The sequence below is a fragment of the Engystomops pustulosus genome, chromosome 5 (assembly GCF_040894005.1).
Source record: "Engystomops pustulosus chromosome 5, aEngPut4.maternal, whole genome shotgun sequence".
Lineage (NCBI taxonomy): Eukaryota > Metazoa > Chordata > Amphibia > Anura > Leptodactylidae > Engystomops > Engystomops pustulosus.
In genome coordinates, this window is record NC_092415.1 from 211877758 (window position 1) to 211893405 (window position 15648).

At 53.1% G+C, this 15648-nt stretch overlaps 1 protein-coding gene across 1 annotated transcript in view; it reads right to left on the reverse strand.

Moving 5' to 3' along the window:
• The window catches only part of LOC140133879 (uncharacterized), a 59956-nt gene that overhangs the window by 26040 nt on the left and 18268 nt on the right, over positions 1–15648 (reverse strand). The window contains exons 3-7 of the mRNA XM_072154547.1: positions 14920–15033; positions 14229–14309; positions 13876–14154; positions 13626–13682; positions 11254–11442 (exon numbers count right to left, since the gene is read on the reverse strand). Of these exons, the coding sequence (XP_072010648.1) occupies positions 11254–11442; positions 13626–13682; positions 13876–14154; positions 14229–14309; positions 14920–15033 (720 nt within the window). The remainder of the gene's footprint in view (positions 1–11253; positions 11443–13625; positions 13683–13875; positions 14155–14228; positions 14310–14919; positions 15034–15648) is intronic.

Sequence of the window (15648 nt, forward strand, 5' to 3'; positions counted from 1 at the left end):
CACCGCTAGGTATAGACATATGATCATCTGCTGAGGCTATCCCTCCAGCCCCTTACACTCATGTCTATGGTCAGGACACTGCTAGGTATAGACATATGATCATCTGCTGAGGCTATCCCTCCAGCCCTTACACTCATGTCTATGGTCAGGACACTGCTAGGTATAGACATATGATCATCTGCTGAGGCTATCCCTCCAGCCCTTACACTCATGTCTATGGTCAGGACACTGCTAGGTATAGACATATGATCATCTGCTGAGGCTATCCCTCCAGCCCTTACACTCATGTCTATGGTCAGGAAACTGCTAGGTATAGACATATGATCCTCTGCTGAGGCTATCCCTCCAGCCCTTACACTCATGTCTATGGTCAGGACACTGCTAGGTATAGACATATGATCATCTGCTGAGGCTATCCCTCCAGCCCTTACACTCATGTCTATGGTCAGGACACTGCTAGGTATAGACATATGATCACCTGCTGAGGCTATCCCTCCAGCCCCTTACACTCATGTCTATGGTCAGGACACTGCTAGGTATAGACATATGATCACCTGCTGAGGCTATCCCTCCACCCCTTACACTCATGTCTATGGTCAGGACACTGCTAGGTATAGACATATGATCACCTGCTGAGGCTATCCCTCCAGCCCCTTACACTCATGTCTATGGTCAGGACACCCCTAGGTATAGACATATGATCATCTGCTGAGGCTATCCCTCCAGCCCTTACACTCATGTCTATGGTCAGGACACCCCTAGGTATAGACATATGATCATCTGCTGAGGCTATCCCTCCAGCCCTTACACTCATGTCTATGGTCAGGACACTGCTAGGTATAGACATATAATCATCTGCTGAGGCTATCCCTCCAGCCCTTACACTCATGTCTATGGTCAGGACACTGCTAGGTATAGACATATGATCATCTGCTGAGGCTATCCCTCCAGCCCTTACACTCATGTCTATGGTCAGGACACCGCTAGGTATAGACATATGATCACCTGCTGAGGCTATCCCTCCAGCCCTTACACTCATGTCTATGGTCAGGACACCGCTAGGTATAGACATATGATCACCTGCTGAGGCTATCCCTCCAGCCCCTTACACTCATGTCTATGGTCAGGACACTGCTAGGTATAGACATATGATCATCTGCTGAGGCTATCCCTCCAGCCCTTACACTCATGTCTATGGTCAGGACACTGCTAGGTATAGACATATGATCACCTGCTGAGGCTATCCCTCCAGCCCCTTACACTCATGTCTATGGTCAGGACACTGCTAGGTATAGACATATGATCACCTGCTGAGGCTATCCCTCCAGCCCTTACACTCATGTCTATGGTCAGGACACTGCTAGGTATAGACATATGATCATCTACTGAGGCTATCCCTCCAGCCCTTACACTCATGTCTATGGTCAGGACACTGCTAGGTATAGACATATGATCCTCTGCTGAGGCTACCCCTCCAGCCCTTACACTCATGTCTATGGTCAGGACACTGCTAGGTATAGACATATGATCACCTGCTGAGGCTATCCCACCAGCCCCTTACACTCATGTCTATGGTCAGGACACTGCTAGGTATAGACATATGATCATCTGCTGAGGCTATCCCTCCACCCCTTACACTCATGTCTATGGTCAGGACATTGCTAGGTATAGACATATGATCATCTGCTGAGGCTATCCCTCCAGCCCTTACACTCATGTCTATGGTCAGGACACTGCTAGGTATAGACATATGATCACCTGCTGAGGCTATCCCTCCAGCCCTTACACTCATGTCTATGGTCAGGACACTGCTAGGTATAGACATATGATCACCTGCTGAGGCTATCCCTCCAGCCCTTACACTCATGTCTATGGTCAGGACACTGCTAGGTATAGACATATGATCATCTGCTGAGGCTACCCCTCCAGCCCTTACACTCATGTCTATGGTCAGGACACCCCTAGGTATAGACATATGATCATCTGCTGAGGCTATCCCTCCACCCCTTACACTCATGTCTATGGTCAGGACACTGCTAGGTATAGACATATGATCACCTGCTGAGGCTATCCCTCCAGCCCTTACACTCATGTCTATGGTCAGGACACCGCTAGGTATAGACATATGATCACCTGCTGAGGCTATCCCTCCAGCCCTTACACTCATGTCTATGGTCAAGACACTGCTAGGTATAGACATATGATCACCTGCTGAGGCTATCCCTCCAGCCCTTACACTCATGTCTATGGTCAGGACACCGCTAGGTATAGACATATGATCACCTGCTGAGGCTATCCCTCCAGCCCTTACACTCATGTCTATGGTCAGGACACTGCTAGGTATAGACATATGATCATCTGCTGAGGCTATCCCTCCACCCCTTACACTCATGTCTATGGTCAGGACACTGCTAGGTATAGACATATGATCCTCTTCTGAGGCTATCCCTCCAGCCCTTACACTCATGTCTATGGTCAGGACACTGCTAGGTATAGACATATGATCATCTGCTGAGGCTATCCCTCCAGCCCTTACACTCATGTCTATGGTCAGGACACTGCTAGGTATAGACATATGATCATCTGCTGAGGCTATCCCTCCAGCCCCTTACACTCATGTCTATGGTCAGGACACTGCTAGGTATAGACATATGATCACCTGCTGAGGCTATCCCTCCAGCCCCTTACACTCATGTCTATGGTCAGGACACCCCTAGGTATAGACATATGATCATCTGCTGAGGCTATCCCTCCAGCCCCTTACACTCATGTCTATGGTCAGGACACTGCTAGGTATAGACATATGATCATCTGCTGAGGCTATCCCTCCAGCCCTTACACTCATGTCTATGGTCAGGACACTGCTAGGTATAGACATATGATCACCTGCTGAGGCTATCCCTCCACCCCTTACACTCATGTCTATGGTCAGGACACCCCTAGGTATAGACATATGATCATCTGCTGAGGCTATCCCTCCAGCCCCTTACACTCATGTCTATGGTCAGGACACCCCTAGGTATAGACATATGATCATCTGCTGAGGCTATCCCTCCAGCCCCTTACACTCATGTCTATGGTCAGGACACCGCTAGGTATAGACATATGATCATCTGCTGAGGCTATCCCACCAGCCCTTATACTCATGTCTATGGTCAGGACACCCCTAGGTATAGACATATGATCATCTGCTGAGGCTATCCCACCAGCCCCTTACACTCATGTCTATGGTCAGGACACCGCTAGGTATAGACATATGATCATCTGCTGAGGCTATCCCTCCAGCCCTTACACTCATGTCTATGGTCAGGACACTGCTAGGTATAGACATATGGTCACCTGCTGAGGCTATCCCTCCAACCCTTACACTCATGTCTATGGTCAGGACACTGCTAGGTATAGACATATGATCATCTGCTGAGGCTATCCCTCCAGCCCCTTACACTCATGTCTATGGTCAGGACACCCCTAGGTATAGACATATGATCATCTGCTGAGGCTATCCCTCCAGCCCCTTACACTCATGTCTATGGTCAGGACACTGCTAGGTATAGACATATGATCCTCTGCTGAGGCTATCCCTCCAGCCCTTACACTCATGTCTATGGTCAGGAAACTGCTAGGTATAGACATATGATCCTCTGCTGAGGCTATCCCTCCAGCCCTTACACTCATGTCTATGGTCAGGACACTGCTAGGTATAGACATATGATCACCTGCTGAGGCTATCCCTCCAGCCCTTACACTCATGTCTATGGTCAGGACACTGCTAGGTATAGACATATGATCATCTGCTGAGGCTATCCCTCCAGCCCTTACACTCATGTCTATGGTCAGGACACCCCTAGGTATAGACATATGATCATCTGCTGAGGCTATCCCTCCAGCCCCTTACACTCATGTCTATGGTCAGGACACTGCTAGGTATAGACATATGATCATCTGCTGAGGCTATCCCTCCAGCCCTTACACTCATGTCTATGGTCAGGACACTGCTAGGTATAGACATATGATCATCTGCTGAGGCTATCCCTCCAGCCCTTACACTCGTGTCTATGGTCAGGACACCCCTAGGTATAGACATATGATCATCTGCTGAGGCTATCCCTCCAGCCCCTTACACTCATGTCTATGGTCAGGACACTGCTAGGTATAGACATATGATCCTCTGCTGAGGCTATCCCTCCAGCCCTTACACTCATGTCTATGGTCAGGAAACTGCTAGGTATAGACATATGATCCTCTGCTGAGGCTATCCCTCCAGCCCCTTACACTCATGTCTATGGTCAGGACACTGCTAGGTATAGACATATGATCATCTGCTGAGGCTATCCCTCCAGCCCCTTACACTCATGTCTATGGTCAGGACACTGCTAGGTATAGACATATGATCACCTGCTGAGGCTATCCCTCCAGCCCCTTACACTCATGTCTATGGTCAGGACACCGCTAGGTATAGACATATGATCACCTGCTGAGGCTATCCCTCCAGCCCCTTACACTCATGTCTATGGTCAGGACACTGCTAGGTATAGACATATGATCATCTGCTGAGGCTATCCCTCCAGCCCCTTACACTCATGTCTATGGTCAGGACACTGCTAGGTATAGACATATGATCCTCTGCTGAGGCTATCCCTCCAGCCCTTACACTCATGTCTATGGTCAGGAAACTGCTAGGTATAGACATATGATCCTCTGCTGAGGCTATCCCTCCAGCCCTTACACTCATGTCTATGGTCAGGACACTGCTAGGTATAGACATATGATCATCTGCTGAGGCTATCCCTCCAGCCCTTACACTCATGTCTATGGTCAGGACACCCCTAGGTATAGACATATGATCATCTGCTGAGGCTATCCCTCCAGCCCCTTACACTCATGTCTATGGTCAGGACACTGCTAGGTATAGACATATGATCCTCTGCTGAGGCTATCCCTCCAGCCCTTACACTCATGTCTATGGTCAGGAAACTGCTAGGTATAGACATATGATCCTCTGCTGAGGCTATCCCTCCAGCCCTTACACTCATGTCTATGGTCAGGACACTGCTAGGTATAGACATATGATCACCTGCTGAGGCTATCCCTCCAGCCCTTACACTCATGTCTATGGTCAGGACACTGCTAGGTATAGACATATGATCATCTGCTGAGGCTATCCCTCCAGCCCTTACACTCATGTCTATGGTCAGGACACCCCTATGTATAGACATATGATCATCTGCTGAGGCTATCCCTCCAGCCCTTACACTCATGTCTATGGTCAGGACACCCCTATGTATAGACATATGATCATCTGCTGAGGCTATCCCTCCAGCCCTTACACTCATGTCTATGGTCAGGACACTGCTAGGTATAGACATATGATCATCTGCTGAGGCTATCCCTCCAGCCCCTTATACTCATGTCTATGGTCAGGACACTGCTAGGTATAGACATATGATCATCTGCTGAGGCTATCCCTCCAGCCCTTACACTCATGTCTATGGTCAGGACACTGCTAGGTATAGACATATGATCATCTGCTGAGGCTATCCCTCCAGCCCTTACACTCATGTCTATGGTCAGGACACTGCTAGGTATAGACATATGATCATCTGCTGAGGCTATCCCTCCAGCCCTTACACTCATGTCTATGGTCAGGACACCGCTAGGTATAGACATATGATCATCTGCTGAGGCTATCCCTCCAGCCCCTTACACTCATGTCTATGGTCAGGACACTGCTAGGTATAGACATATGATCATCTGCTGAGGCTATCCCTCCAGCCCCTTACACTCATGTCTATGGTCAGGACACTGCTAGGTATAGACATATGATCATCTGCTGAGGCTATCCCTCCAGCCCTTACACTCATGTCTATGGTCAGGACACTGCTAGGTATAGACATATGATCATCTGCTGAGGTTATCCCTCCAGCCCCTTACACTCATGTCTATGGTCAGGACACTGCTAGGTATAGACATATGATCCTCTGCTGAGGCTATCCCTCCAGCCCTTACACTCATGTCTATGGTCAGGACACTGCTAGGTATAGACATATGATCATCTACTGAGGCTATCCCTCCAGCCCTTACACTCATGTCTATGGTCAGGAAACTGCTAGGTATAGACATATGATCCTCTGCTGAGGCTATCCCTCCAGCCCTTACACTCATGTCTATGGTCAGGACACTGCTAGGTATAGACATATGATCACCTGCTGAGGCTATCCCTCCAGCCCTTACACTCATGTCTATGGTCAGGACACTGCTAGGTATAGACATATGATCATCTGCTGAGGCTATCCCTCCAGCCCTTACACTCATGTCTATGGTCAGGACACCCCTAGGTATAGACATATGATCATCTGCTGAGGCTATCCCTCCAGCCCCTTACACTCATGTCTATGGTCAGGACACTGCTAGGTATAGACATATGATCATCTGCTGAGGCTATCCCTCCAGCCCTTACACTCATGTCTATGGTCAGGACACTGCTAGGTATAGACATATGATCATCTGCTGAGGCTATCCCTCCAGCCCTTACTCATGTCTATGGTCAGGACACCCCTAGGTATAGACATATGATCATCTGCTGAGGCTATCCCTCCAGCCCTTACACTCATGTCTATGGTCAGGACACTGCTAGGTATAGACATATAATCATCTGCTGAGGCTATCCCTCCAGCCCCTTACACTCATGTCTATGGTCAGGACACTGCTAGGTATAGACATATGATCCTCTGCTGAGGCTATCCCTCCAGCCCTTACACTCATGTCTATGGTCAGGAAACTGCTAGGTATAGACATATGATCCTCTGCTGAGGCTATCCCTCCAGCCCCTTACACTCATGTCTATGGTCAGGACACTGCTAGGTATAGACATATGATCATCTGCTGAGGCTATCCCTCCAGCCCCTTACACTCATGTCTATGGTCAGGACACTGCTAGGTATAGACATATGATCATCTGCTGAGGCTATCCCTCCAGCCCCTTACACTCATGTCTATGGTCAGGACACTGCTAGGTATAGACATATGATCCTCTGCTGAGGCTATCCCTCCAGCCCCTTACACTCATGTCTATGGTCAGGACACTGCTAGGTATAGACATATGATCACCTGCTGAGGCTATCCCTCCAGCCCTTACACTCATGTCTATGGTCAGGACACTGCTAGGTATAGACATATGATCATCTGCTGAGGTTATCCCTCCAGCCCCTTACACTCATGTCTATGGTCAGGACACTGCTAGGTATAGACATATGATCATCTGCTGAGGCTATCCCTCCAGCCCTTACACTCATGTCTATGGTCAGGAAACTGCTAGGTATAGACATATGATCCTCTGCTGAGGCTATCCCTCCAGCCCTTACACTCATGTCTATGGTCAGGACACTGCTAGGTATAGACATATGATCATCTGCTGAGGCTATCCCTCCAGCCCTTACACTCATGTCTATGGTCAGGACACTGCTAGGTATAGACATATGATCACCTGCTGAGGCTATCCCTCCAGCCCCTTACACTCATGTCTATGGTCAGGACACTGCTAGGTATAGACATATGATCACCTGCTGAGGCTATCCCTCCACCCCTTACACTCATGTCTATGGTCAGGACACTGCTAGGTATAGACATATGATCACCTGCTGAGGCTATCCCTCCAGCCCCTTACACTCATGTCTATGGTCAGGACACCCCTAGGTATAGACATATGATCATCTGCTGAGGCTATCCCTCCAGCCCTTACACTCATGTCTATGGTCAGGACACCCCTAGGTATAGACATATGATCATCTGCTGAGGCTATCCCTCCAGCCCTTACACTCATGTCTATGGTCAGGACACTGCTAGGTATAGACATATAATCATCTGCTGAGGCTATCCCTCCAGCCCTTACACTCATGTCTATGGTCAGGACACTGCTAGGTATAGACATATGATCATCTGCTGAGGCTATCCCTCCAGCCCTTACACTCATGTCTATGGTCAGGACACCGCTAGGTATAGACATATGATCACCTGCTGAGGCTATCCCTCCAGCCCTTACACTCATGTCTATGGTCAGGACACCGCTAGGTATAGACATATGATCACCTGCTGAGGCTATCCCTCCAGCCCCTTACACTCATGTCTATGGTCAGGACACTGCTAGGTATAGACATATGATCATCTGCTGAGGCTATCCCTCCAGCCCTTACACTCATGTCTATGGTCAGGACACTGCTAGGTATAGACATATGATCACCTGCTGAGGCTATCCCTCCAGCCCCTTACACTCATGTCTATGGTCAGGACACTGCTAGGTATAGACATATGATCACCTGCTGAGGCTATCCCTCCAGCCCTTACACTCATGTCTATGGTCAGGACACTGCTAGGTATAGACATATGATCATCTACTGAGGCTATCCCTCCAGCCCTTACACTCATGTCTATGGTCAGGACACTGCTAGGTATAGACATATGATCCTCTGCTGAGGCTACCCCTCCAGCCCTTACACTCATGTCTATGGTCAGGACACTGCTAGGTATAGACATATGATCACCTGCTGAGGCTATCCCACCAGCCCCTTACACTCATGTCTATGGTCAGGACACTGCTAGGTATAGACATATGATCATCTGCTGAGGCTATCCCTCCACCCCTTACACTCATGTCTATGGTCAGGACATTGCTAGGTATAGACATATGATCATCTGCTGAGGCTATCCCTCCAGCCCTTACACTCATGTCTATGGTCAGGACACTGCTAGGTATAGACATATGATCACCTGCTGAGGCTATCCCTCCAGCCCTTACACTCATGTCTATGGTCAGGACACTGCTAGGTATAGACATATGATCACCTGCTGAGGCTATCCCTCCAGCCCTTACACTCATGTCTATGGTCAGGACACTGCTAGGTATAGACATATGATCATCTGCTGAGGCTACCCCTCCAGCCCTTACACTCATGTCTATGGTCAGGACACCCCTAGGTATAGACATATGATCATCTGCTGAGGCTATCCCTCCACCCCTTACACTCATGTCTATGGTCAGGACACTGCTAGGTATAGACATATGATCACCTGCTGAGGCTATCCCTCCAGCCCTTACACTCATGTCTATGGTCAGGACACCGCTAGGTATAGACATATGATCACCTGCTGAGGCTATCCCTCCAGCCCTTACACTCATGTCTATGGTCAAGACACTGCTAGGTATAGACATATGATCACCTGCTGAGGCTATCCCTCCAGCCCTTACACTCATGTCTATGGTCAGGACACCGCTAGGTATAGACATATGATCACCTGCTGAGGCTATCCCTCCAGCCCTTACACTCATGTCTATGGTCAGGACACTGCTAGGTATAGACATATGATCATCTGCTGAGGCTATCCCTCCACCCCTTACACTCATGTCTATGGTCAGGACACTGCTAGGTATAGACATATGATCCTCTTCTGAGGCTATCCCTCCAGCCCTTACACTCATGTCTATGGTCAGGACACTGCTAGGTATAGACATATGATCATCTGCTGAGGCTATCCCTCCAGCCCTTACACTCATGTCTATGGTCAGGACACTGCTAGGTATAGACATATGATCATCTGCTGAGGCTATCCCTCCAGCCCCTTACACTCATGTCTATGGTCAGGACACTGCTAGGTATAGACATATGATCACCTGCTGAGGCTATCCCTCCAGCCCCTTACACTCATGTCTATGGTCAGGACACCCCTAGGTATAGACATATGATCATCTGCTGAGGCTATCCCTCCAGCCCCTTACACTCATGTCTATGGTCAGGACACTGCTAGGTATAGACATATGATCATCTGCTGAGGCTATCCCTCCAGCCCTTACACTCATGTCTATGGTCAGGACACTGCTAGGTATAGACATATGATCATCTGCTGAGGCTATCCCTCCAGCCCCTTACACTCATGTCTATGGTCAGGACACTGCTAGGTATAGACATATGATCACCTGCTGAGGCTATCCCTCCAGCCCCTTACACTCATGTCTATGGTCAGGACACCCCTAGGTATAGACATATGATCATCTGCTGAGGCTATCCCTCCAGCCCCTTACACTCATGTCTATGGTCAGGACACTGCTAGGTATAGACATATGATCATCTGCTGAGGCTATCCCTCCAGCCCTTACACTCATGTCTATGGTCAGGACACTGCTAGGTATAGACATATGATCATCTGCTGAGGCTATCCCTCCAGCCCCTTACACTCATGTCTATGGTCAGGACACCCCTAGGTATAGACATATGATCATCTGCTGAGGCTATCCCTCCAGCCCTTACACTCATGTCTATGGTCAGGACACTGCTAGGTATAGACATATGATCATCTGCTGAGGCTATCCCTCCAGCCCCTTACACTCATGTCTATGGTCAGGAAACTGCTAGGTATAGACATATGATCATCTGCTGAGGCTATCCCTCCAGCCCCTTACACTCATGTCTATGGTCAGGACACCGCTAGGTATAGACATATGATCACCTGCTGAGGCTATCCCTCCAGCCCCTTACACTCATGTCTATGGTCAAGACACTGCTAGGTATAGACATATGATCATCTGCTGAGGCTATCCCTCCAGCCCCTTACACTCATGTCTATGGTCAGGACACTGCTAGGTATAGACATATGATCCTCTGCTGAGGCTATCCCTCCAGCCCCTTACACTCATGTTTATGGTCAGGCCTCTCTTGAGCTGTGAGGGTGGGCTCGCTAGGCTTCTGACAATGTACTGACACATAGAGATGAGACAGATCAGAGATGTAGGGGAGGATTACACAGAGGCTGATCATTACACTGTTACACTGAGAGCTCTGCTACATCTCTGATATCTCACAGATCTGTGCCTGCCTCCCCCTTCCCCCGGATGACTTATCTCCCTGTAGCTCGCAGCCTCTCTCTGCTCACCATATGCTGGCAGGCAGTGATCAGTGATGTCTCTGAGCTCCGTGCAGGGGGCGGGGCTACAGACACACAGCAGAGAGACAGAAACTCAGCTCCACCTTCTCATCCAAGATGGCGACTGCCCGACCGTTAGAGCAGTTACAGGGTCGTGTTTAGGGGAAACTTGTGTCCAGCAGGACTGATAGAGGTGGGATTATACCTGTGACCTGCTGCATTTAGAGAACGTGATATATTATCCTGAGGACATAGAAGAATCTCGTCTTTGTGGGAGGAGACCCCTGGAGGGACTCATAAAACTGCTGATGACTTTATTACACACAAAGTGGCAGAACCCACCGGATTTAGGGAGCAGCGGTGGCACAGTGTAACGGCCCCGGGCATCGATGTGGGCTGGTGACGAGGCCTGCGGAGAGGACTGCTGGGGCCCCATACCCCACATATCACAGAAATGGTCCTCTCCCTCCTCCTCCTCCCCCGAGGAGTAAGATGAAGATGAGGGAGGGTGGGGGGTTCTACGTTTTCTTCCTGCTGACATCAAAAAATAATATATTATTAATGTACAGAACGTGAGCAGCGAGGAAGAGACCAGGACTGACTATGCCTGCACAATGCGGCCCCATCACTGCCCCGCCCAACCACCCCGTGCGGCCCCATCACTGCCCCGCCCAACCACCCCGTGCGGCCCCATCACTGCTCTGCCCAACCACCCCGTGCGGCCCCATCACTGCTCCGCCCAACCACCCCGTGCGGCCCCATCACTGCTCTGCCCAACCACCCCGTGCGGCCCCATCACTGCTCCGCCAAACCACCCCGTGCGGCCCCATCACTGCTCCGCCAAACCACCCCGTGCGGCCTCATCACTGCTCCGCCCAACCACCCCGTGCGGCCCCATCACTGCTCCGCCCAACCACCCCGTGCGGCCCCATCACTGCTCCGCCCAACCACCCCGTGCGGCCCCATCACTGCTCTGCCCAACCACCCCGTGCGGCCCCATCACTGCTCCGCCCAACCACCCCGTGCGGCCTCATCACTGCTCCGCCCAACCACCCCGTGCGGCCTCATCACTGCTCCGCCCAACCACCCCGTGCGGCCTCATCACTGCTCCGCCCAACCACCCCGTGCGGCCCCATCACTGCTCCGCCCAACCACCCCGTGCGGCCCCATCACTGCTCCGCCCAACCACCCCGTGCGGCCCCATCACTGCTCCGCCCAACCACCCCGTGCGGCCCCATCACTGCTCCGCCAAACCACCCCGTGCGGCCCCATCACTGCTCCGCCCAACCACCCCGTGCGGCCCCATCACTGCTCCGCCCAACCACCCCGTGCGGCCCCATCACTGCTCCGCCCAACCACCCCGTGCGGCCCCATCACTGCTCCGCCCAACCACCCCGTGCGGCCCCATCACTGCTCCGCCCAACCACCCCGTGGGGCCCCATCACTGCTCCGCCCAACCACCCCGTGGTATCTTCCCGGTCACTGCTCATCCACCCGTGGCCAAACCCGTCACCACTCGTCTACACGAGCCCTGTCCTGACCCTGCTCCGTGGCACCTCTTATCCACGCGTGCCGCCATCATCTTAAAAAGGATTTGTGTCGCAAGATCAGCGATTACATGCACCGGGAAGAAGCAGGTGAACTCCGGCGGATGCAAGAACTCGGGCGATCTTAGAGAATCGCACCGACCCAAATCCTCATCGAACATTGCACCAAGTGTTCGCGACGGGACCGGTTAAGTAAATCTGCCCCAATTTCTCCGCTCCTCCACATGTGAACCCCAAAACCTCTTCACTTATCTACAACCCTTCACGCGCAGTGCCCGTCTCCCCTCCTTCACGCGCCGTGCCCGGTTCCCCTCCTTCACGTGCCGTGCCCGTCTCCCCTCCTTCACGTGCCGTGCCCGTCTCCCCTCCTTCACGTGCCGTGCCCGTCTCCCCTCCTTCACGTGCCGTGCCCGTCTCCCCTCCTTCACGTGCCGTGCCCGTCTCCTCTCCTTCACGTGCCGTGCCAGTCTCCCCTCCTTCACGTGCCGTGCCAGTCTCCCCTCCTTCACGTGCCGTGCCCGTCTCCCATCCTTCACGTGCCGTGCCAGTCTCCCCTCCTTCACGTGCCGTGCCCGTCTCCCCTCCTTCACGTGCCGTGCCAGTCTCCCCTCCTTCACGTGCCGTGCCAGTCTCCCCTCCTTCACGTGCCGTGCCAGTCTCCCCTCCTTCACGTGCCGTGCCAGTCTCCCCTCCTTCACGTGCCGTGCCAGTCTCCCCTCCTTCACGTGCCGTGCCCGTCTCCTCTCCTTCACGTGCCGTGCCCGTCTCCTCTCCTTCACGTGCCGTGCCAGTCTCCCCTCCTTCACGTGCCGTGCCCGTCTCCCCTCCTTCACGTGCCGTGCCCGTCTCCCCTCCTTCACGTGCCGTGCCCGTCTCCCCTCCTTCACGTGCCGTGCCCGTCTCCCCTCCTTCACGTGCCGTGCCCGTCTCCCCTCCTTCACGTGCCGTGCCCGTCTCCCCTCCTTCACGTGCCGTGCCCGTCTCCTCTCCTTCACGTGCCGTGCCAGTCTCCTCTCCTTCACGTGCCGTGCCAGTCTCCCCTCCTTCACGTGCCGTGCCAGTCTCCCCTCCTTCACGTGCCGTGCCCGTCTCCCCTCCTTCACGTGCCGTGCCCGTCTCCCCTCCTTCACGTGCGGTGCCACACAAGTCACAGGATGCGATACCTACCTAGTGAGGGCGCCAATTGCTGATTCGACAACTCCCAGCTCTGATGAGGACTGCCGGCTGCAACAAGAGACAACACCAAACATCAGGGACACCTCCATGTTTATAGGCTATTATGTGCACCCCACAAGTTGGCAGCAGCTTTATCATCCTTCCTCTACATGTCCATGCCGGGTCACATGATGACTTACCCACTGGCCGGCATAGGTATGTAGCAGTCACTGGCAACATGCATCCCCTCCCCCAGACTCACCGCAGTGGACCTGCATGCGTATCTGCATCAGACGCTCGGGGTCACGGTTGTTGAAATCCGCCCATCGGTGGAGCAGCTGGCGCGGTGTGCGGAGGCAGCCGGACATGGGTGCCAGGCGGCGGGCGATCTCCTGGAGGATGGCCCTCCGCTGACGCAAGGAGATGGCACCTGCTCGCTGCAGCTCATCCGGCAGATACCGATCCATCAACGAGACAAAGCGCTCCAACTCTAAGCGGGAGAAGTTTGGGGACCTGCGTCCGCAGCGCTTCCTCACCACCCCTGAAATGTAAACAGGGGGCGCTAGAGCACCTGGGGCAACGCAGTAATAACATGAAGCTGCTCCATCAACTCACGTCTGCTGTATGTGAGCGGCTGTCCTCCTCTCCAGCGCAGGTCACACGCTGTCACCACAGCTCCTGTCCTGCTCCGACCACCTACAAGGATAATGATGTCATCAGAGGGACGTCCCCTGCGCTGCCTCATCCTCCGCCCAGCCCCCTGCCTCGTCCTCCGCCACGCCCCCCCCCACCCCCTTCCCTGCGTCATCCTCCACCCCACCCCCTTCCCTGCGTCATCCTCCGCCCCTGCCCCTGCGTCATCCTCCGTCCCACCACTTGCCCGGCGTCATCCTCAGTCCCACCCCCTGCGTCATCCTCCGCCCCTCCCCCTGCGTCATCCTCAGTCCCACCCCCTGCCCTGCATCATCCTCAGTCCCACCCCCTGCCCTGCGTCATCCTCAGTCCCACCCCCTGCCCTGCGTCATCCTCAGTCCCACCCCCTGCCCTGCGTCATCCTCAGTCCCACCCCCTGCCCTGCGTCATCCTCAGTCCCACCCACTGCCCTGCATCATCCTCCGCCCCTCCCCCCGCGTCATCCTCCGTCCCACCCCCTGCCCTGCATCATCCTCTGCCCCCTCTGTCATCCTCCGCCCCACCCCCTGCCCTGCGTCATCCTTCCTCTCACCCCCTGCCCTGCATCATCCTCTGCCCCACCCACTGTCCCATCTCATGCTCCTCCCATTTGGGGTCTCTGGCGGGCAGGTACCTGGGCTGGTGTGCTCCTCACAGCCAAGCTCTTCCCATCTTGGATGACCCTGAAGACATGGCTCCTCTCCACCTTCAATACGCAGCAGGATCTCTGACTTCACCATGGGGATCCCTGTACAAGGATAAAAGAAGACGTATCACCCAACTATATGCAAAAGGCAGTGACACTGTCTACTGAGAGGGGAGAGGGAGGGGAGACTGCAGCTGTGACTACTGAGAGGGGAGAGGGAGGGGAGACTACAGCTGTGACTACTGAGAGGGGAGAGGGAGGGGAAACTGCAGCTGTGACTACTGAGAGGGGAGAGGGAGGGGAGACTACAGCTATGACTACTTAGAGGGGAGAGGGAGGGGAGACTACAGCTGTGACTACTGAGAGGGGAGAGGGAGGGGAGACTACAGCTGTGACTACTGAGAGGGGAGAGGGAGGGGACACTGCAGCTGTGACTACTGAGAGGGGAGAGGGCTGGGGAGACTGCAGCTGTGACTACTGAGAGGAGAGAGGGAGGGGAGACTACAGCTGTGACTACTGAGAGGGGAGAAGGAGGGGAGACTGCAGCTGTGACTACTGAGAGGGGAGAGGGAGGGGAGACTGCAGCTGTGACTACTGAGAGGGGAGAGGGAGGGGAGACTACAGCTGTGACTACTGAGAGGGGAGAGGGAGGGGAGAATACAGCTGTGACTACTGAGAGGGGAGAGGGCTGGGGAGACTGCAGCTGTGACTACTGAG